This window comes from Psammomys obesus, unplaced genomic scaffold (assembly GCF_907164565.1).
Source record: "Psammomys obesus unplaced genomic scaffold, mPsaObe1.curated_primary_1811, whole genome shotgun sequence".
Classification (NCBI taxonomy): Eukaryota; Metazoa; Chordata; class Mammalia; order Rodentia; family Muridae; genus Psammomys; species Psammomys obesus.
The window spans coordinates 5,193,314-5,215,212 of record NW_026585626.1 but is presented as its reverse complement, the minus strand read 5'-3'; the positions used below and the strand labels follow the sequence as shown (position 1 = coordinate 5,215,212).

Here is a 21,899-nt window from a genome sequence, read left to right as displayed (position 1 = left end):
TTTGGTGGGAGAAGCTGTGGAGGCTTGGATGAAAGCCTGTGATTGCAGGGCAATGAGCACTGGTGGGCAGAGAAGGGGCAAGTAAGCCTTCAGGTTGTCTACTGGTTACTGCAGCACCAGGGGCAGGGATGAGCATCCCCAGCATCTGGGTTCCGCCACATGGGGGCACCCGAGCCAAGTCACCTCGAATGTGGCTTACAGTGGTGGGTAGGTGGCTTCTGGCCACAGAAGGAAAGTGAAGAGGGCCAGGATGAATCTCTCCCTTTCAGACACAGCCCTGCTTTCCTTCCGTACTTTCTTCTAGTAAGAAAGCTGCTGGGTGGCTCTCCTGCCTGGCAGATGCCAGTGGGTGCCTGGACTGAAGAGTGGGGTCAAGGACCCTGGAAGGAGTCCCCTGGGACACCATGCCTGGCTAGAGGGGTGGGGTTTGAACTCCTTAACTCTTTCTGCTTAGGGAGGAGCATTTGCTTTCTGAGTCTGAAGCAATCATTCAAGATGGTTTGTCACGTCTGAGCAGGCGTGGTCCCCTGCCCTTAGCTCCAGGGCTAAGCCTGGAGCTTACAGCTTCTCTCTATACAAGCACTGGTGAAAGGAGGGGCGGTGGATATTGCTGGAGAACAGTATCTTGGCAACGAGGGGCTGTGTAACGCCCTGCGATGGAAATCTTCATGCCGATGGATCCCCGGCAGGATCATCCTGATGGGTGCTGGGACTTCTCTGACCATGGCCTTGCACCGTGGAAGACAGGTGGAGCAGGCAGCCAGCAGTGGGTCAGGCAGCCAGATTCCTCAGTGGTATTCTGTCATTCAGTACTCCTTAACCTTTCCCTCTGTCATCAGAGCATGGAGCAGCTACATGCCAAGCCCTTTTGGTGCCCCTGAAATGAGAAAGCCAACTCTCCTGTGTCAGGAAGGTTTGAGGGCAACAAGACGGGATGGGAAACAGAAGTTAGGCTCTACTAGGAGCACAGAGGGGTGGGCTCTCAGAGGAGGCAGCAGGTAGCGGGATTTGTGGGGAGGCAGAGCTGGCAGGAAGCACCAAATACAGGTTGGGGTCCCAGAAGTAAGCACTCGGTGCAGCGCCCTGTTTGGACAGCAGAGGGCAGCAAAAGTCCTGCAGCCTGGAAAACTGACTTTAAAAAGCTGTCGTAGAGGTGATTCGAGGGTGGGGACCCATGGTATAGGGTGAGACCGAAGAGAATGGGCAACGTGGTGTCAGCCTTAGAGGTGTGTGTGTGCAGATGGCTCTTCTCCTAAATCTTTTCGAAGTGATCAGGGGTCCTGCCATCTGCTTATTTAGATTGGAGGCTGACACGGGGGTGTCGTTTTCCTTCACGACACCCATCTCCTGGGCCCAGCCTCTAGGAGGGTCTTGTGGTAAGGGGGATAGGGCCTTCTCCCATCTGGAACCTGCAGTCATTTTAAAATTTCATTTTATGTATATAGGTCTTTTGCTTGCATGTATGCCTGTGTCCCACATATGCCCACGGAGGCCAGAAGAAGGCTCTGTATCCCCTGGAACGAAGACGGTTGTCAGCCATCATGTGGGTGCTGGGAATCAAACCTGGGTCCCCTAAAGAACAGCCTGCTGAGCCATCTATCCAGTCCTCCCTGGCCGTTTCTTAGTGTGATGAAGTTTAGGGGTTGAGGCATAGGCCACCTGCTGCCTCTGACAGCTTGATCTGAGCCTGACCCTCACTCTCTTACATTATTAGCCTTTCTCCATGGGTGGCAGGATGGAAAGGTCACTTCACTCCAGCCTGGGGCTCCACACTGATCGGGAAACCCAGGAGGACCTCCTGCCAGCTGCATAGGGCTACCGCTGAGTTCCAGGGCTGATTTTCTCCCCAGCCTCAGAGCACCGGTATTTGAGAGGTGGACAGGAAGCCAGGTCTGAGGAGACGGGAGAAAACTGGGGTTGTGAACTGCCCGCTGGACTGCTTCCTATCTCAGAGGGCAACCACTGCTGGCTGGGTTTAGTTTTTCCATATTTGCCCTTGAGACAGTGGTGAAGGCGATAGTGTCCACTCCTCAGGTACATGCAACATGTCTGCTGACACACTGGGGGTGGTGGGCGGGAGCAGAGAAGAGAGAAGAAAGAGGAGAGAATTTGTGTGTGTCCTGGATGATGAGCTAAGGCAGGGAGGATGAGTGGACAGGGGTATGACAAGAATGCAAGGGAAGGCGGGGAGGCCGGCCCCCGGCATGCTGCAACTCAGCTAGCACCCTTTGGCCTGCTTGGCCCTGGCCTCCTCGGTTTCTTGTATTTAACTTCCTCACACTTTACCCATGTTTCTGGGTCCGAGATACACATCCTAGCCTCTGCTCCCGGCTACTGGGAGCAAGAGGTGACCAGGCATGCTGGTTGGTGTAAGGGGTCCCCTGGCACCACGCTGTTGGCTGAACTGATGCGCTATCTGGCTGCAGTGGGGTTGGGCCTAGACAGGCTGTTCTCTCCAGGCCAGCACTTGGGCAAGGGAAGCTGCAAGCCAGCCTTCCTGGGTGGGCAGAGCACAGTCTGGTCTTGCTTATCTCAGGGAGGCCATGTAGCTGTAGCTCCAAGGGCAAGGAGGGACTAGGTCTCTGTAGAAAGCTGCCCAATGATGCTCTGGGCCCTGGTAGGGTGACTAAGGCTAGAGAATGGTATATTCCTGGGTCTGTTTGTTGTCAAGGACCAAACATGGCGGACGTGGAACTCTTTGTTCTGTCATACTCCAGCCTCATGTCCCCTCAAGCTCAAGTAGTGTTTTCTGGAGACCTACGACCAAGAAAGCCAAAGTTCTCAGGTGCTCAGAGGACAGCTGTCAGCCAGGTGCTGCACCAGCCATGGCCCATTACACATGCTGTTCTGATTCCTTCTTGATGGAACTGTGGACTGGAGCAGTGACAAGCACATGGTGTGTGTAGCCTTCATCTCACCATCCTGTGCATGCTGAGTCAGGGCCAGGGGCAGCAGACCTCCATGCTTCCAGAAAGCTCCGCTTTTGACCTGGGCAGGCAGCTAACTATTCAGGGATGAGCTTCTTGGATGCAGGGTGGCCCCCAGAGGGTGGGGATTGAGTTGCGAAGCTGCTGGGTGTGGAGTGACCAGGGTGGGCCATGGTTGGAGGTAGGCTGCGGGAAACTCATGTGGTAGGAGCCAGCAGCAGGGCTGAGTTGGCAACTGATGAAGGCTCTGGAACAGCCCTCAAGCATAACTGGTTGGTCCTGCACCAAAACCTGCAAAAGTTATTTGCCTTCCTGGCAGGGACCAGAGCAGGGCTGTGGCTGGTTTGGGGGAGAGGCCTCGGTGCGCAGGGGAATAGGAGCCCAGATCTGCATCCAGAGGCGATTTTCCCAGGCTCCTTCCTCCCACACAGCGGCTCCCTCCCTTGGAGCTGGATCAGGCCCTTCCAGCCAAGTCATTCTGGCTCGGCCTGGTCTGAGCTGCTGTCTGGAGTCCACAGGGCGGACTCAGCAGCTGATGTCCCTTCCCAAGCATGGCTCCACCTACCAGCAGCTAGGGAGACCACTGAAGCGGGAGGCCTGAAATGGCCCAACCTGAGCTTGGGCCTCGAGCCGTCTCATCCATCTTGGAGCTCAAAGTCATAGTGCAAGGGAAAGGAGCCACTCTGTCTGCCTGTCCCCACATCCTAGCTTGGTGGCTTGGTAGCTTGGTAGCTTACTGTCTTCCCTCTGTGTCACAATGAGCAGCAGGAGCAAAACAACTTTTACAATGGCACCTGAGCCAGGCCTCAGCTCCTGTCGTCCCTCCAGGGTCTTGGAGCATCCAGATGGAAAGGGGCAACGCGCTGGTGGTGCTGCGCAGCCTGCTCTGGCCAGGCCTCACCTTCTACCACGCTCCCCGCACCAAGAACTATGGCTACATCTACGTAGGCACGGGTGAGAAGAACATTGACCTACCCTTCATGCTGTAGGAGGGGCAGTCTGGGTATTTATGTGGCGTCTAACCATTATTTTCATAAAGTTCAACAATTTAGCCCTTTTGTTCTGTCATGCTTTTTGTCATTTTGTCCCCAGTCTAGTCACCTGGCTCTGAATGGCCCACGAAGTTGGAAGGCAGAGACCTGGAAGAAGCTAACGAAGGAGACACTCAGTGTGGATGGGTGGAAACTGGTGGGAAGGGATGGTCAGGGGCCTGCTGAACTTCCTGGATTCCACTGAAAGCTAATAGTAACCAACAGTTATTAGGCCCCTAACTGATGCCTATCAGCGGAGGACAGGGATCTGTGCGGCACATGGACCCATTCAGTCACACTCCAGGGCCCACTCAGAGACGAGCAGTCTGCACAGCTAGAAATCAGCATGGGTCCACATTTGTAAGCACACAGGGAAGCTGAGAGCCTGCTTTATTGCGTTTCAACTTGGCTAAGATTCCCGCCCTTGCACCGACCTCAGCCTAAGCCAGTCAGAGGACCACGCTGGCCAGGAGGTCCAGCTCCTGCCTGTCGCTGGCTCCCAACACTGCAGCTGGGCAGATCCAGGGAACAGGAGTTAGTCCCAACGTCCCTGTGCTGTTTGTGGAGGGCAGTGGTCCTGTCCTGTGGGAGGGCCAAGTGCAGCATCTGGAAGGTCCTAGTCAGGGTCTTCGGCAGCACCGTTCCCATTAATGTAACAGCTTCAGAGGCCTTTTGAAGTAGCAGACATTGTCTTTCAGGAGTGGTGACCCCACGGGCATGCCCACCTTGTCCCAACGGTGGCCTTTTTTGTAGATGGGCCTGACGGACTTGGGAGCCCAGCGAGTCAGGAAGCTGTAGAGGGAACACAAGGAAGCCTGCTGAGACAGGAAGAGTAGGACACCGTCCCCCGGGGATAGGCTGTAGTGCACGCACCATCTCTTTTACCAGTTTTCCTTTCTCAAAGGGTAAAGGACACCCCCCTCACTCGACCACAGAGAAACTGCTGTTTTGTAAACAGATGGCTGAGATCTTGCTGCTACAAGTTTGTGGCCAGGGTTCGGGCAGGGTCAGGCAGCCCAGACCCAGTTCCCTTCATCTTTATGAGTTGTCAGAGTGCATCCACACTGCGGGCGGAAGGTGGAGGAAGAGGCTGAGAATCAGGTCTTCTCTGGCTGAAGCTAAGGACAGGAATGCAATGTAAAGGCTGGAGGTGGGGGCTGCACCATCCCACTAGGCTCCTTTAGACATCCTAACATCCAGGGAACTCCTCCCCGGGGCACTTCAATCATTGAAAGACCCCATTCCTCACCCAACCTGATGGGAAGCAGGGGACAAGCACAGCGGTGCAGTCCCAGTCCAGCAGGTTTCTGTAAGTAGGAGGGGGCAGGGAAAGATGGCCTCCTCTGGCCTCCTTTGGGGATAGCCTGGGCCCTGATTGTTCCTGGAAGAGTGGCTCATAGCACAAGACTTGAGTTTACTCTGTTCATAATGAAACCTGGCTCAGGACCAGAAAGGCCCATCCTTTATCCTCAGAGTTCAGCCACAAAGGCCAGGAGTTCTTCTGCGTTCTATGTGAGGTTGAGACTTGCTCTGGCTGCCTCTAGGGACCCTCAAGTAAAAGCGTCTTAATTTAAAAACTAGTATTCCTGGCAGGAATTAAAATTTATGTTTTGGCTGACATCTTTTGGCTGAAAAAAAAAAAAAAAGGATTGCTGATTCATGCCTTTCTAGCGTGCTCCTCTGGACCCTGGCTTTCAGCTGTTAGGCTCATGTAGAGAGGAAGCCATGGGACATCCATGCTATGCCACGTGTGTGCTGGGCACAGGAGGCAGGAAGACAAGGCTTTCCTTAGCTGGCTGAAGAAACCCACTGTGCGGAGGGTGCTGCATGCACACGGGCTGCTGTTTCCATGGTCAGTTGTCCTAGGACAACAGGTTAGTCCAGCATAGGTCCCCTCACCTCCAGCTGGCCCTTTAGATGGCCTCTCCCATTCCGTAAAGGGAGGGGTGAAGACAGGGTTTGGGAGCAGGCCCATGAAATAGGGTATTCACCAGGAGTCAGAAGACCGTGGCTGACCAGACTGTTCAGAGCTATCCTCCTCAGCTAGCCTTGCCTGTGCCTGCACCACATGGGGCAGCCACCTACAGGGGTAGGCTGGGCATCCAGCCGGCTCTCTATGAACACCTCAGCTCTAGCGAGAACTCAGGGTTTCCTAAAGCAGCCCCTTCTTGCCTCTCCTGAGTAAGGTCTGGCCTGTACCCCATTTGTGCTGAGCACAGAGATGAGAGGGGACACCATCCCCTCTGCTGGAAAATATAATGCTGCACCAGGGTGCTGAGGACATGGGGGAGTGAGTAAGGCCTGGGCCCTGAGTGCAGCCTAGGGGCCTTTGGGTGCAATTACAGCATCCCTTGTACAGAGGCAGGACCTTCTGAGCCGGGATGTCCCCTCCCCCAGGATGGCCTTTTGCAACTCAAGAGCCCCACACATCATCAATCCTGTGTCACACTAAAGGACACCGGATGGAAGGGAGGGAGCCTGGCCTAGCTTCAAAGGCCCAAGGGCAGAATAGATTGTGTCCTCAGGCCTGTGGCTGTCTCTTAAAAAGCTCGGGGTGGGTTTAGCCCCCAAATGGATCAGAGCACGCCCTGCTCCTTGGGGCTGCTGGAAGACAGCCCAGTCTAGCTCTGGCTCAGCATCTGGGGAGGGGGGAGACAAGGCACAAAGAAGCAAGCCTGCATTGCCCTAGCTCACACCCTCTGCCTAGCAACTTGGCCTCCCAGCCTCCACCTGGGATCTGGTAGGATCTCTGCAAAGGTCTGTGGAGGTTGAGCCATCTTGCTCTGCCTTAGTCACCCTGAAGAGTATCTGCCTTGCTCACTATCACCACAGGCAGCTTCACACAGGGGGAGAGAGGAGCTGCTGGTAGGCGCATAAGAACTGCAGACTCAACTCTACAGACCCAGCTCTTCTCTGGACAAGGAAAAATTACAGATCTAATTGCCCGTGAGGGTGACGTCAGGGAGAGGGGAACCTGCAAGAGGACAGAGTGTTAGGAGAGAATCTGCTCTCCCTGGAGGAGGGGTCTGCCCACCCTGCTGCTGCTGGAGGCCTGACTTGCATCTCTTCTCCCGAAGACCTCAGGATAGCTCAAGATGCCAAAAAAAGTTGTGTAGGCTGTTAGCGGTACGACTCCAGGGAGCAGTGGTGGTGACTGAGCGTATACACAGGCTGCTTTGATGGGATGCTGTATACAGTGGCTCTATCAGACAGTCCTCCCATGCCTAAGGCCTTGCTCTGCCCTGTAATGAATGATCCCACTGCTGGAGAGAGCAGGGACACACGAAGTTTGTAGAAGTGCTCTGACTTCCCCATAGCAATGCACTATGATATCAACTGGGATTAACAGAGTCTATGCCCAACAAGTAACCTCCTTGACCCTGTGTCCAGACCCTCCAGGACAGGAGAGAGGAGGAAGGGAGGTGACAGACAGCATACAATACAGCCATGGCAGAAGAGGTATGGGTGTGCTTGGAAATGGAGTAGCCAACACACACTCAGCCCTCCTGGGCTCCGAGGCCCATGGGACAGCTTCTTCAGAACAGTGAGATCCACAGGATGCTTGGGTCGATTGTACTCATGTCTTCTTACCGGTTGAGCTTGGGCTTATTCTTTGGTACAAATCCTTCTGGAAGCTGTGGCCTGTGATTTGGGAACAGACCTGAGTGGAAGAACATACAAGGTGTGAGTCACCATTGTTCTGAAAGGACGAGGGTAAAGACCATGGGAGTGCAGAGCAGGGGTCACCTCAGGTGTGGGAGGAGCATAAGCTCAGTACTCGCTCACCACCTCTCCTCCAGCTGTGACAGTGGCTGGGAAGAGGAGCCTGAGTTCCACGCCCCTCTTAGCCTCGGGTAACCTGACCTGCTCGGTGAGCCATCTTCACACACTCCTCGATTTTTCGGTGTTCTTCCCGGCACAAGCCTGTTACACGCCGGGGCAGCATGCCTCCATGAGGTCGGATGAACTGACTGAGCAGCAGCACATCCTAGTGGAACCCAAAAATTGAATGTGCATCAGGTGGGTTTGCATGTATGCTGGGGACTAGGTGTTCTCTGCAGGGGTCCCAGCATGGTAACTCATAGGATTTCTATTCTCCATTGCCAGCCAAAGGGCTCCCAAGCACCCTTCCAAAAATCTTCTGACACATCAGTGTGACCAGAAATGCTTAGTGACTGTTTTTCCACCTGTCTTTCTTGGTGGTAAAATGTCTGCGGGTCATTTTCCTCTGCTGAGATGGGACATGTCAAGCATTTCCTAGAGAGGAAATGCCCGTTCCATCTCAGTCCCCAGAATCTAGATGACACAGGTAAGGTTCACATAGACGGCTGCTCCTGCTCAGTTGCTAGGCAGGCAAATGAGCTGAGGAGGGAACTGGGCTGAGAATTCAATCCACATTTCCTAAGCCCTGTTACCCAGATTGGAATGGGTCTTTGGGCTTCCTTGTAGCACCACACACCTAACAAACTGTGCAGAATAAGCCTAGTCAAAAGAACAATCCTCTCTTCCACCATAAAGGGCTTGAACGGTTAAATAACACTTGCCCCTACCAGGGCCCAAGGTCAGCCTCTGTCACCGTCCATTTACCAATCTGGTGCCTTTGCTGTATGACTGCCAATTTGTTTTGATCACTGGACAGCTCCTGGGACCCAGGCCTGAAACTCTCAGCCCTGCACTCATCAGAAGCAGGTAACAAGCCTTGGACTAAGCCAGAGCTAACATGCTGGCATGCATCCTCAGCACTGTTCACTGCAGGCTGCCAAGCCAGCCAACAGTTGCACACAGCCTGGCCAACAGTGCTCCTTGTGGAAAGGGGAAAAAGGAAAAACAACTTTAGCCTTTACCTTGGAGAGAATTAAATTTCTTCTCCTGGAAAAACAGAGCCAAACCAATTTCCTGGAAATGGCCAGCAGGACAGCGACACTGGGTGGCTGGGCAGGTGGGGGCTTAGCTGCCTAGCTGCAGCTGAGAGCACAGGCATCTCTGCCCATTCACTGATATCCACGAGGCAAGAAGCCCTGAACTCAGCCTTCTGCACTTACTTGCAGAGGACCCACGGCAGGGTGAGCGCCCTGCTCCTGCCCCCACGCCTGGGGATGGACTGAAGCCAAGGCTCCCAAGCCAGGAGATTAGTTGGGTCACTCTGTTCAGATCTTCCTGCTCTTATCACCTGACCAGGATCTCTGCCCTCAGTCATCCTGTGCCTTAAAGGGGAACTGGGACAACAAAGGTCAAACTGGCCTGGAGCCTGAATCACCTGAAACCCCAAAATAGAGTGCCCATGTCGCCAGTGACAGCTCTGAAGAACAAGTATGGGGTATCCAGGACTGGTCCTATCTTGTCTGCAGGGCAGCAGTTAGCACAGCATAGGCTCTGGAATGTGGGTCCCTGCTCCGATACTTGGTGCTGGGTAATAGCAGCCAAGTTTGTTAAATTCCCCATGCTTGAGATTCCCTCACTGCAAAGCAAGGACAAAGATGTCCCTATTGCATAGGGACAATCAGAAATCTAAGGGCCGGTAAATGGCTCAGCTAGTATAAATGTACTTGCCACCATGCCTGACTATTTGAGTTTGATCCCAGGGACCTACATGCAGGAAGGAGAGAACTGACCTCCACGCATGTGCTCTGTGCCCTCACACATAAACACACTCAAAAATAAAATAAAACAACAAACAAAAAGCCCCAAACCTAAGTGAGCTATATAAAGCCCATGACTGCTCAGGACAGGGCCCCCCGGAGCAGGCCCCATACTTGCTCTGCTGCCCGCTGCTGGATATGCTCATGGTCATCTCCTTTCCCAGAAGCAGCTGTTCTGGAAGAGCAGAGCAATTGGGTGGTCTGGAGACCCACTGTGGAGACTCACCTGTGTCTGCAGTTCACACTCTGAACCACCTCGTTACCTAAGGGGAGGGGAGCCAAATCCAGACCTGATTCCATCCCCGTGAGAACTACCCCTGCCATTCTGAACAAGGCCACAAACTCAGCCAGTGGCGTCAAGCCCCATGAGAACTTTAAAAATGGCAAGCTGAATGGGTCTGTTTGAGGCTGAGTTGTAAGAGCAATGATTTTCCTTTAAAAACAAACAAAATGCATAAGTAGCTTGCGTGTATGTACACGCACCACATGTCTACTCGGTATCCTTGGGGGCAGGGCACTGAGTACCCTGGGACTGGGGTGATGGGTGGTTGTGAGCTGCCACGGAGGTGCTAGAAGCTGAATTAACCAAGGTCCTGTGCAGGAGACGCAAATGCTCTTAACCGCTAAACCATCTCTCCAGCCCCATATTTATTTTTAATTTCTTTAAAAAAAGTTATTTGAGCTGGGCATGGTGGTACACACCTATAATCCCAGCACTAGGGGAGGCTGAGGCAGGGGGATCTTTGTGAATCTGAGGCCAGCCTGGTCTACAAAGCAAGTCCAGGACAGCCAAGGCTACACAGAAAAACCCTGTCTCAAAAAACTAAAAACACCCCAAAATTTATTTTTTGAGATTTTATTTATTTTTATTTTATGCATATAGGTATGTTGGCTATGCATGTATAAGTACCATATGCATGCAGTACCTGTGGAGGCCAGAAGAGGGTACTGGATTCTTTGGAACTTGGTATGTACAGCTTTATCCACTAAGTGCTGCCCTGTCCTCTGGAAGGGCAGTCAGTGTGTTTAATCACTGAGCCATTTTTCCAGCCATCAGGACAATTTTCTTTTTTTCTTTTTGAGACAGGGTTTCTCTGTGTAGCCTTGGCCGTCCCAGACTCACTTTGTAGACCAGGCTGGCCTCGAATTCACAGAGATGAGCCTTCCTCTGCCTCCCTGAGTGCTGGGATCAAAGGTGTGTGCCACCATGCCCAGCTAGCCCAGAATTTCCTAAAGCTAATTCAAGTCTAACACAGAGCCAGGCTGACAGCTACTGGACAAAGCGCTGCTGTCTTTGACGGCCTTGTGAAATGCAGCTGTCACTGTACGGGGAGGGCACCAGTGAATGCAGGCTAATGGTCTTTATGTCCACACTCACCTCGTAGCTATATTTGTGCTTTAGGTTCCAGCGGCAGATGGGGCACTGGCCTGAGGGGTTAGGGGGATCTGGAGCCGCCTTGGGAGTTTCTGTGATTCGACCTTCAATCTAAAAAGCAGGGGGGAAAAAGCCAGTGTAAGAGTGTGAGAGCCTGGGTCAGGCATGCAGGCCTCTCAGTCCGAGCACACCCTGCCTGATGCAGCCAGCGTACTTCTGGGGGTCTGATGGTAGCAACTAACAGGCCTGCCTGCACGGTAGAGATCTGTAGCTGTTATATGCTGGGCCTTGGCCACAGGGATGTGGTTGGGTAGCCAGATAGGTGATGCATACCTGTAACCCCAGTACCAGGTGACAGAGGCAGGAAAACTGTCCAAAGCTAGCCTGGCCTACATACCATTAAGTTCCAAGTCAGCAGAGGTTACACAGAAAGACTCTTGCCCCAAAGCCAGACCAAACAGCAATGACAATGGAGATATATAAACTGGTAACTAGACCAGTGTTCTCAACCTTTCTAATGTTTTGACCCTTTAATATGGTTCCTCATGTTGTGGTGACCCTAACCATAACATTACAGTTGTTGCTGCTTCATGACTCTAAGTTTGCTATTGTCATGAATGGCAATGTACACGTCTGTGTTTCTGGAGAGTCTTTGGGGGTGAGACCACAGGCTGAGATCTGCTGCACTAGAGGCAGCAGTTTGTTGTAGCGGACCTGAACCCCAGGCTTCCTCCCGCCTCTTTAACACATGCACGTGGTTAAAAGTTCTAAATGGGGGCTGGACAGATGGCTCACCATCTACAAATACCTGCTGCTCTTGCATAGGACTGGGCTTCGGTTTCCCAGTATTCCAGTTCCAAGGGCATCTGATGTCCTTTCCTGGCCTCCCAAGAAAACCGCATGCACATGTACATATACAGACAGCTGGTCATACATATCAAAAGTTCCAAACGGCATAGAGATGTGCTAGTCAAAGAAAGCTTCCCCCTACCCTATACGTTCTCTGCAGAGGAGAGAAGTTTCCAGCTTCATGGAACAGAGCCATGCTAGCAGAGTCTATGCTAGCAGGTCCCAACCAGACGACATTCCCCCCCCCCCTTTCCCATATGGCCATGTCTGGGGACATTTTTGATTGCACAGCTCAGGGAAGGGGTATTCTGGGCACCTAACAAGGATGCACAGGGAAGCCCTCACAACAACGAACACCAGCCAAGGTGCAGCTGAGAAACCCTGCGAACGGCAAGGCAAGCAGGTGTCTGTTGCACTGCTGCTTCTCTCTCCCGAGAACACACAGGGAACACAGGTGGATCAACACAGTGCACCCCTCCTCTAAAAACAACCAGGGTCTCAATACGTAGCCTCAGCTGGCTTGAACTCACCCCTGCAGTGAGCCTCTTGCCTCTGCTTCCTGAGTTCTGGGATTGTAGTTCTCTTTACTTCTATCATTTTGGGTAACACCTTTTAAATACCCTGTAGACACCATATGTGACATGACCTTCCCACCATGGATGTACCCTGTGACCCAGCCTTGCAAAGGCTAAGTATACTAGAGCAATGATCTAGGAGTCAGCTCCAGCCTCTCTGAGGGTGAGCTTGAGAGCATAGCAGGATGGATCTGAGAGGTACTGGGATAAAAGCAGCGCAGTCCCCTGGGCTGGGACTGGCCAAGGGAAAGAGGCTAGAAGTTCTGCTCAGTTCTGCCAGGCACCATTACCCACCCCCACTTCTACCATGGCAACCCCAAACACGTCAGAGAGAAGCTGTGGGCCAGGGAAAACTGAAGGTGCATGGGAGGCCTTGGGAGGGACCTTGAGGGCCTCACTGGCTCACTGTTATTCACCTCCTTCTGTGCTAAGAATGGCTCACATGTACCAGTTCATTTAACTCCCACAACTTGGTGGAGCAGGCATTAGGTCTTATTTTGGAGGACACGCCCCCCACAGTCAGCTACAGCAGCACCTGACCAGACACGCACTGGCTCGCCCCAGAGCCACAGTGTCTCCAGGTTCCTTTTACAAACAGCACATCCAATGCCTTGCATGAAAAACCCTCTTTACATTTCAAGTCAAGGTGAGCAGCACTGTCAGCTGCGAAGGAAGCCTTTAATTCTGAATGTCTAATGGATTAGATTCTCAGAGAGATGCTGTTATTGGTGGTGAACTAGTTAGTTTTGAATGTGGTAGATGACAGCCAGACATGGTCTGCCGGAGTCTTTAAGAGGAAGCAGAAACAGCCAACAGAAGAATAATGGGTATTCTAACATGCCGGAAAAAAAGCTGGACCCAGGACAGCAGCTGCAGTAGCAGCGGACAGGGAACACTCTCTTTAGCACTGAGTACTCTGTACCCAGAAAAGCAGAAGCAAGGTGTCACTTCAAAAGTCTGATGTCAGCTTGGGTGTGATGGTGTACACTTTTACTCCCAGCACTCAAGAGGCAGAGGCAGATCTCTGTGAGTTTAAGGCCAGCCTGGTCTCAAAAAGTAAGTTTCAGGATAGCCAAGGCTACATAGAGAGACCTTGTCTCAAAAAAACAAAACAAAAAAGGCTGATGTCATTCTTTTTTTGAGCATAGAGTTGATAAAGTGAATGCTTGTTTTAGCTTTTTGGTGTTTGAGACTAGGTCTCATGTAGCCCAGGTTTGCCTTGATCTCACTCTATAGCTGAGGATGGCCTTGAACTCCTGATTCTCCAAGTACAGGGATTACAGATAGGCACAATAATGCCCAGATTGTTTTAGGTTTTAATCAGAGAACTAGAGAAATGCCACAAGGGGATGGAGTTCCCTGAAAGGAAGAATTGGGTGGATGCTAACCAGTGGAAAGGCCAGGAGGTATTCTGGGAGAAGAATGACTGGATTTGTCCTGGGGATAAGACTGGCTTGGGGAGGACTATATTTGGCTGACTGCCAGAGAGGTTAAGCTCCTGGTTGACATGGAAGTTCCCGAGCCTTCTGGGAGCTCTGTGAGGTGGCTGGGAATTTCTTGGAGGGATAGAAGGCCATGTGAAAACAAGGTTGTCTTTTAAGGATTATGAGATAATCTAGGCCCCATGACTGACTCCCCAAGGGAGGTGACATGGGCCCAGTGAGGGAAAGGGGGGTGGGAGGGTAGAAGGCTCCTTCTAGCTTTCTTACAGAGAACAAAGCCGGTACCAGCTAGTGAGGTTAGGGCCTAGGGACTGTCAACTCTTAAAGCATCACGTAAGGGTACTTAGTCACTCCAGACAGGAGGCAAGGCCCCTGGCTCTGGGCCAACTAACTCGTCGGCTTGTGATGCTGCCTTAGTTTCCCCTTTAGGAAACTGATTTATTATCTGCCAGAGAACATATTAGTAAAGACCCCTGAGACTTTGTCATACAAAAGGTCACTTTAATCAAGCAACAGATACCTCAGCCCAGGCACAGCGACTGTTCCTGATTAACCATACCAGGGCACACAGCCCGAAAAATAGTAGACTTCAGGATTTATGGTCTCCGAGGGAGCAGATCCTGGAGCCAGGAGTCCAGATTGGGCCTCCCTCCTTCTACCCCTCAGAGGAGCAGGCAGGCGGCTCCGAGAGTTAAGGAGGTCGTGAGTGGCCAACGCAGCGATACTTACTATAGTCGTCTTCCCTTCTTGGATCTCCACCACTACAGAGATAAAGGGGAAAAATTAGGTCAGCCATTTAATAAGGAACAGGGAGTTTCAAATAACAGCTCAAATTCTACATAGGCAGAGGAGAGGAGCCTCCAGTCTGTACTCTCCCACGGTCCCTGCTGGGGACAGGGTTCACCCCCAAGTGCCAAGGCACTATGCCCTACAGGCTGGCTGTGGGCAAGCCTGGGACACCCGGGCTGCAGCATCTCTCTGGGATTAAGGATCCAGGCTAGTTTGTGTGTGTGTGTGTGTGTTTTGAAGCGGAGATTCATCTTGATTCTGTCTAGAAGAATTAGCAAACTGAATAGCTGCAGCAGGAAAACTGCTATCAGTTTGAGGTCAGCCTGGGCTAAAAAAGTAACCCAAAAGCTTTGGAGCAGCAGGCTTGAAAGGATCAGAAGTACTGCTTGCACATACTCCTTTGCAGAGTGAGGCAGACTGACGTGGCTTCTGTCTCTGGAGGGTCTGCAATCTAAAACACAGTGCTGTCTGTTTTCCAACGGTGGCTTATCAGTGAGAGAAACCCACTCCTAAAGACGTATCCTGAGAATCCTGTGTCAAGACTGCATCAAACTGGCCATGAGGGAAATCCTCGCCTCCATCCTTCTTCATCTTTCCCTAAAGGGTTATGTTCTGTTACTGTACCAGAGAAATGAGATGGAAAAGCCTGCATCCTGGAGCCTGCAGACAGCAGGTTCAGCAGGGCTTCAGGAACACTGCTATTCTACCCTGAGGGCAGCCCAGGCCTATTGATGCCTGAGGTGGGCAAGAGAAAAGCGGAGGCAAGAACATCAGCTGCACACATCTGTCAGGCTACACATATTTCCCATCTCACCTAACTAGGATACCGAATGACAAGGCCACTGATACTCAAGAGCTGCTGGCTCACATAGAGCAACTGTTCTTGGAGAGTCTCCCACATTCCTGGCTTGTTTAGAAATACTGCTTGTAAGAACTGGTACACAGCAAATGCTCAATAAATACTATGTTTAAGAGTGAAATAATTGTCACTGTCTTAACTGTTAACTGCTACAACAGGAAGCTTAAGTCCACATAATCTGCAAACTGTCTCTCCAGATACTAAAACCCTACTTAAACTGTCGTTTCACTCAGCTCTGGCTAACACAAGAAATACTATAGATTAGAAAAGTGGTAAGGTCCTTGACGCTAAGAATCCGGTGGGCACTAAAGATCTCTCCCAGGAGAAGTATCCATCTGCAAATACACACTGGCCATGGGCTGCAGGAGGCTCACAGGCAGCTGTGGGGTGTGTTAGAGACCTGGCTATACCTCAGAGGTGAAAGGGGGCACTTCTGTTTTTTCTTTTCGCCTAACATATTTTCTAAAATAAACATATACAGCTTCTGCAAAAACATAATATAAACAATGAAGAGGGCCTGAGGAAAAAAAGGCAATGCTAACCCAACCAGAGCCCCTGTCAGCATCTGTGACCACTGAGCTCTGTGACCGACACCTAATTGAACACAGGCTGCCTGAATTAGTCCTCATTTGTTTGCTGGGCAAACCATTCAGAAAGAATCGTTACTCCAAAACAAGCAAACTGAGAGCCTTCCGTGTCCAACTGCAGACACAGAAAAGAGAAACAATGGCCAGAAAAACCCAGAGGCTTTCGTTGGAGAACACTATAGCCAGTAATCGGAGCAAACTAGGTTCCTCGTGTAAAAGAAACTGCGTCACTTCACACACGGTTCTACTTGTCCAGAGGAGACACCAGCCCAGGGACGGGATGTGGGTGAGACTCAAACTGGTCGTCAGCCTAGAAGCCAGCACAGCTGTAGAGGGAAGGTCACCGTGATGTGTCCACTGGAGAATGGCCCACACAAGGGATCAGGGAGAGCAGAGGGCAGGCCGATCTCCAGCCCAGAGATGACCCCAGGTACCCTAGAAACCTCGTTACTTTGGAAAGCTCAAATTGGGGGGAGGGCCTGAGGGTAACCGAATGGGAACAAGGACAGGTGTGTGTGGGGTAAGTTTCTGAGAAGTCCCAGGAAACAAAAGTAGAGGGGCGTTCTCATAACACTGAAGTCAGCACCAGGACAATGGCCTGAACACAAAGAGCATAAACATGTGCTTTCCTTCTTGGTCCAGTCACTTGGGCCCTAACCATGAGGTAAACAAGTCTAACGAAACACACATCACTCTCGGCAAAGACCCAAACCCTGAAGTCATCCCACCGGCCCCTGGAATAGAGATCAAAGCCCATGGCAAGCTCCACTGTTCACAAACACTCCCACAGCAACTGCAAGCCAGTGAGTGTCCTTCTAGAAGCTCGTGGGTAAAACAATAGGCAGATGCTTATCTAAGAGAGACAATCTGTCAAAGCAGAGGAATGACCAAAGGAACTCACAGGAGACAGGGACTAATCAGTGTGGGGAGTTAGCGCAGGGGAGAAGGCCTGGCTGGGGCCTGGAGAGAGGAGATAACAATCAAGAATAGTATTGATTTTCAGTGTGCACAGCAAAACATGACAAAACCAAACAAAACCCGAGATCCATTTTGTCTCAGGCTCCTTCTCCATTCAAGAGAAGGTGGGTAAGAAAAGCTGGACTAAGGTTCAGGCACCGATATAAACTTGTTTAGGAAAAATGCAACCACCCCTGAGTCCTGAGACTTGTCAGCATGAAGTAGGCCACCAGAGATGCACTGCTTTCTAAGCAGAACTAAGGCGAAACCTCTCAAGATAGGCACTCCTCATATGCATGAGATGATCTGTCCCAAGTGAGGCAGTCCACGCAATCAGAAAGTGGGTAACAGGCTCGCTCTACCTCCTGGGCAGAGGAACAGCCGAAGGGTAAGGCACAGGCTTTGCTCTGGAGGAGGGAAGAAAAGCAAGTATGGAAACGTCACTGTAATAAAGCCTATGCCTCATAAAGAGGTCCTCTGAGTGCTTCAGTAAATACTCCTAGGATGGAGTCCAAGACAACTGAATTATAGCAGCCTGCAGCAGTCATGTTGAGACTGTAATGGGTACAGAAGCCCTTGACAGACAAATAAACACAGCCACAGTGAACCGTGGCTATATAAAGACTCAACTGTTTAGTAAAGCAGGCAGTGAGGGAAGACAAATTATGGCGGGGTGCAGCTGAAGAAACCAAGGTCTCAGGGATCTCTGGAAATGAAGATCTAAGCAGACTACAAGGAGTGGCTGGAGGCAGCCCTCTGCCCTGCCAGCCAAGACTGCTTGGGCTTTTGGCCATTAATTGCTTTTCTCAAGTGCTGCACCTCCTTCAGTTCAGCTTTCATCATTCGAGTTTCTGGCTCTCTAAAGGGATCTCTGTTTCTCTTCCCTGCAGTTCCTGATGGAATGTCCCTGTTCGGGCTTTAGAATGAGTCTCATTGCTTCTTAACAAATTTTTCCTTTAGCAAAGTGCTGAAATCTTATCCCCCTTCCCCACACCCCCCAGCAACTTACCCATTCCTCTCAAAGGTTTTTGCTATACAACTGCTCTCCATATCAGACAGCTCCTTTTTGCTTTCTGTAAGAGATGAGGCAGATTCCCTTTGGCCTTTCACCATTTCTGCACACTCTGTCTGAAGATCATGGTTGTTAACTCAAGTGTGCATGGCTTCACAAGGGTGTTAAGGCGGGAAGTTTCTAACACAATCCTTGCTAAATCTGACCTTGTCATCGATGAAATCACTACATGTTCGTTGGCAAGTAAGAGCCTTTCAGGAAAGGAGGGAACCAGAGGGAGGGCCTGCCATGGCGCCCCAAGTTTGTATTTCACTGGAGAGAGATGACTCTGCCTCTACTCTCAACTCTACTACTTAGAGCTGACATTAAGCAAGCTGCTGAATCTTTACAACTGCATCCCCCCAGTCACAAAATAAAGACAGCTAACATCTACCTTTAAGGAAGACTAAGGAGATGTTTTATGGAAAACCTAGCACATTACTGCAAAAAGGCACTGAGGAATTACAATGGAATTTGTCCCCCTCAGTCTTGCTTCTTCCATAATCGACTCACTGTCACTTTGGGCCTGTATGTACCTGCCAATCACTCCCCTCCTGCCCCGTCTCAGAAACAGGGCTTCACTGTGTAGCTCTGGCTGGCCTGGAACTCTCTACGTAGGCCAGGCCGACCTTACAACTCACAGAGATCCACCTCTCTCTGCCTGTTTTCCAAATGCCAAGATTAAAGGTGTGCATCAAGCCAGGCAGTAGTGGGGAATGCCTTTAATCCCAGAGCTTGAGAGGCAGAGGCAGGTGAAGCTCTGAGTTTGAGGCTGGCTTGCTCTACAGAGTGAGTTTAAGGACAGCCAGGGCTATACAGAGAGACTCCGTTGTGGGCCCCAACCCTCCAAAAAAGGTGTGTGTACATGCATTATACCTAGCCCTCTTGTAAAACTTTATATCAGTCTATCTCAACATCAGCACAACTGACATTTTGGAGCAGGGGGTTCTTTGTTGTGGAGTTGCATATGTTTTGTAAGACATTTAATATCCACTCATCAGATGCTGGTAGTACTGGTTGTGAAAACTGAAAGAGTTTTTAAACATTGCCAAGTGTTTTGGGGGTTGGAGGAGTGGAATGGATGTGCACCCTCACTGAGAAACAATACACTGGAAAGTTTACAGTAATAACACGGGTACTTGGTTCTCATGAAGTCTTACTACAGGTATGTAGTTTTATCTTTGACAATATTCAAGATGCTTGAATATTTTCAGCAAGAGACTCGGCTTGTTTTCCACACCTTAAATTTGATACGTACAATACTATTTGAACGACAAGTATACTAGCTAGACCAATGAAAATCAGCTGTGTGCCTTACCAAAAGGTAGAAAAGCCACAAGGTTCATTTAAAAGTTTAGAGATGGATGATTCAAAAGAATATTGAACACAACAGTACTTTCACATAAAGGCAATTCAATTTAATAGTTAGACTTTAGACCACACTGTCTAAGCAGTGGCTAATAGACAGGAATGTTACCAACCAAGCATCTGTAGAGAAGACCACTCCAAAGATTGATTACATAGTTCACCATTCCACAAACTCCCCAGTTAAAAGAAAAAAAATCCTTTGGGGCTGGAGAGATGGCTCAGAGGTTAAGAGCACTTGCTGCTCTTCTAGAGGTCCTGCTTTCAATTCCCAGCAACCACATGGTGGCTCACAACCATCTATAATGAGATCTCATGCCCTCTTCTGGTGTGTGGGCATACATGCAGGCAGAATACTGTATAAATAATCTAAAACAAAATTCTTTGCATGACTGTAATACCAGCACTTGGGAGGCAGAGACTGCCAGATGTTGGAGGCCAGCTTGGTCTACCTAGAAAGTTATAACCTAGCCAAGGCTAGTTAGCAAAACTTTGTCTGAAACAGGTTTCTTAAGTGAAATCTCAAATACTCCTGCTTTAAACCAATTAATTACACAAGAAACTAACCCTCCTGATTTCCTCTTTATCTTTTCAAAGAGAAGACTATATAAGCATAATAAAGAAACACAGTGAAGGACTGTCAAGGCCCACCACGTGTGGCAGCACACCAGGCCTACACTCAGGTGGCAGAGGCCGGTGGATCTCTGTGACTTAAGAGCCAGCTTGGTCTACATAGCAAGTTGGAGGTAAGCCAAAGCTACACAGTGAGAACCTGTCTCAAAAAACAAAAGACGTTTTAATGCTGTATTTCATAAGGGATATGAAATTTGGAACTGCTAGCAACTGACAGTAGTTACCTTCAAAAATGTTATGTGCTTAAGCCCCAATGTTACAGCGTGGGAATAGGCTGAAACACCTTATCCAAGCCCATTCTGTCATTCACAAGATCTCTTTAGTGACTTTTTTAATGAGTTAATCTGACTCTACCCCGGCAGTTATCTGGACTTTTTATTTTCTTAGCAATCATTCCACCAACACCCAGCTTATCTGCCACTTTTCATGAAATTACTGCGTGAAACTAAAAAGAAACTGCTTCTAAGTTGTGTATAATGGTTATGCCTGTAATCGCAGAACTTGAGAGGTTGAGTTCTCTTTCTTTTTCTGCTCTCTCTGTCAATAATGATTACTCTTTTCAATTGGTTACTTTTCAACTTTAACTAATATTCCCTGGTTGGCCAGTACTGTGCTAGAATTTTAAAAGTGAGTTCCCATGCCCCATCGGTCACTGTTTCCTGCTTCCCACAAAAAACAAAGGAAGATAATATCCAGAAAGACCCTTTCACTCTGCCGGACTCCATTCTTTTACCAGCTTGGTCAAGAAACATCCTCTTTATGAACATTTCTAACTGATTTTGCTATTTCCGGTAACAGAATCTTACTGTACTTTCATGCAAACGGATAACTTTCATTAGAACCCAGGCATCACAGGAAAACTATGCTTTCTCCCTTTACACAGCTTGACTTACACACGGCATTCGGCCATCAGTAACCTCTCAGTTAATGCTAGAATCTGCTTACCTTTCCATATTTAATATTAATGAAACGCTGAGGTAACATTTGGCAATTGCCTTTGCACCTTGGCTGCCATCTCTCAGATTAGTAGCTAGGTAGACAAAGCCACCACCTACTCACAAAAAAGTAGGCTTTGGGCATACTTTAATCAAGGAAGGGACTATTAGGAAAATATGGGAGAATTAACATTCAACCCTTTAGAGCTTTTCTGAACCCCGAGATACTCTTGTCTTTAAATGACCAGACCTTTCTCCTTTACTTTCGGTAGACACTAAGAACCGGGGGGGGGGGGGGGGGTGAAGCATCAGCGCCAGGGTCTGGAAGGGCTTTTAAGCGCTCCGCGGAGGGGAGCACCTCCAATGTCTAGAATCGCGCAGAAGAGAGAGGCACAGCAGAGTTGGCGGAAGTCTCCTGTCGCCGTTCTCATGTTACGGAGGTCGCTGGGTCCTGGGACTCACCTTCTCTCAACCCACGAGCTGGAAGCCATAACCAGCCGGTCGCGGCGGGGCCTGCCAGGAAACCTTGCAGCTGCCGCCCGCAGGCGGACACTAGCGCCCTGAAGGCTGCCATCTTGGAAACACACCTGACCTCTTTGGGCACTTCCGCTTCCGGAGCGGGGCGTGCGCAGCCGCTGTGCGGCGAGCGGCGGGTGGTGTTCTCGTGGTTCCTCATCCCTTCTGTTTCAGTCGCGAGTTGGTGTTTTCAAAAAGGTGCGGCTTTGTGTGAAGCCTGTGTTTTGTTGTCAGTGTCCAGGAGAGCTCCTCCGGCTGCCAGAACCTGGTCTTCCCATAGTAAATTACACACCACACCGTTTCAGTACTTTTTCTTTCTGCTAGCCGGCTGTAGACGTTCAGTTTTTACCTTGGAGGCTAGGCCTGTCA

The 21,899-nt window shown here is 50.4% G+C and overlaps 2 protein-coding genes across 4 annotated transcripts in view; one reads left to right on the top strand and one right to left on the bottom strand.

Annotated features, from left to right (window-relative positions):
- Rsph9 (radial spoke head component 9) overlaps nucleotides 1–4,259 on the top strand; it is a 14,571-nt gene extending 10,312 nt beyond the window's left edge. The window contains exons 5-6 of one of the 3 annotated variants that reach the window (XM_055612771.1): nucleotides 3,756–3,881; nucleotides 4,020–4,259. In XM_055612771.1, coding sequence (XP_055468746.1) covers nucleotides 3,756–3,881; nucleotides 4,020–4,024 — 131 coding nt within the window. In that variant the 3' untranslated portion in view covers nucleotides 4,025–4,259. Of the gene's footprint in view, nucleotides 1–3,755; nucleotides 3,979–4,019 lie in introns of those variants that run through there. The other 2 variants (XM_055612780.1, XM_055612762.1) reach the window with 2 other exon arrangements.
- A 56-nt stretch (nucleotides 4,260–4,315) lies between these two features.
- On the bottom strand, nucleotides 4,316–21,594 carry Mrps18a (mitochondrial ribosomal protein S18A). Its single transcript, XM_055612792.1, has 6 exons — nucleotides 21,477–21,594; nucleotides 14,568–14,599; nucleotides 10,976–11,083; nucleotides 7,823–7,946; nucleotides 7,550–7,619; nucleotides 4,316–4,750 (listed from the first exon to the last, which is right to left on the bottom strand). Exons 1-6 carry the CDS (start codon nucleotides 21,586–21,588, stop codon nucleotides 4,606–4,608), a joined length of 591 nt encoding a protein of 196 aa, XP_055468767.1. The 5' UTR covers nucleotides 21,589–21,594; the 3' UTR covers nucleotides 4,316–4,605.
- Nucleotides 21,595–21,899: the final 305 nt, after the last annotated feature.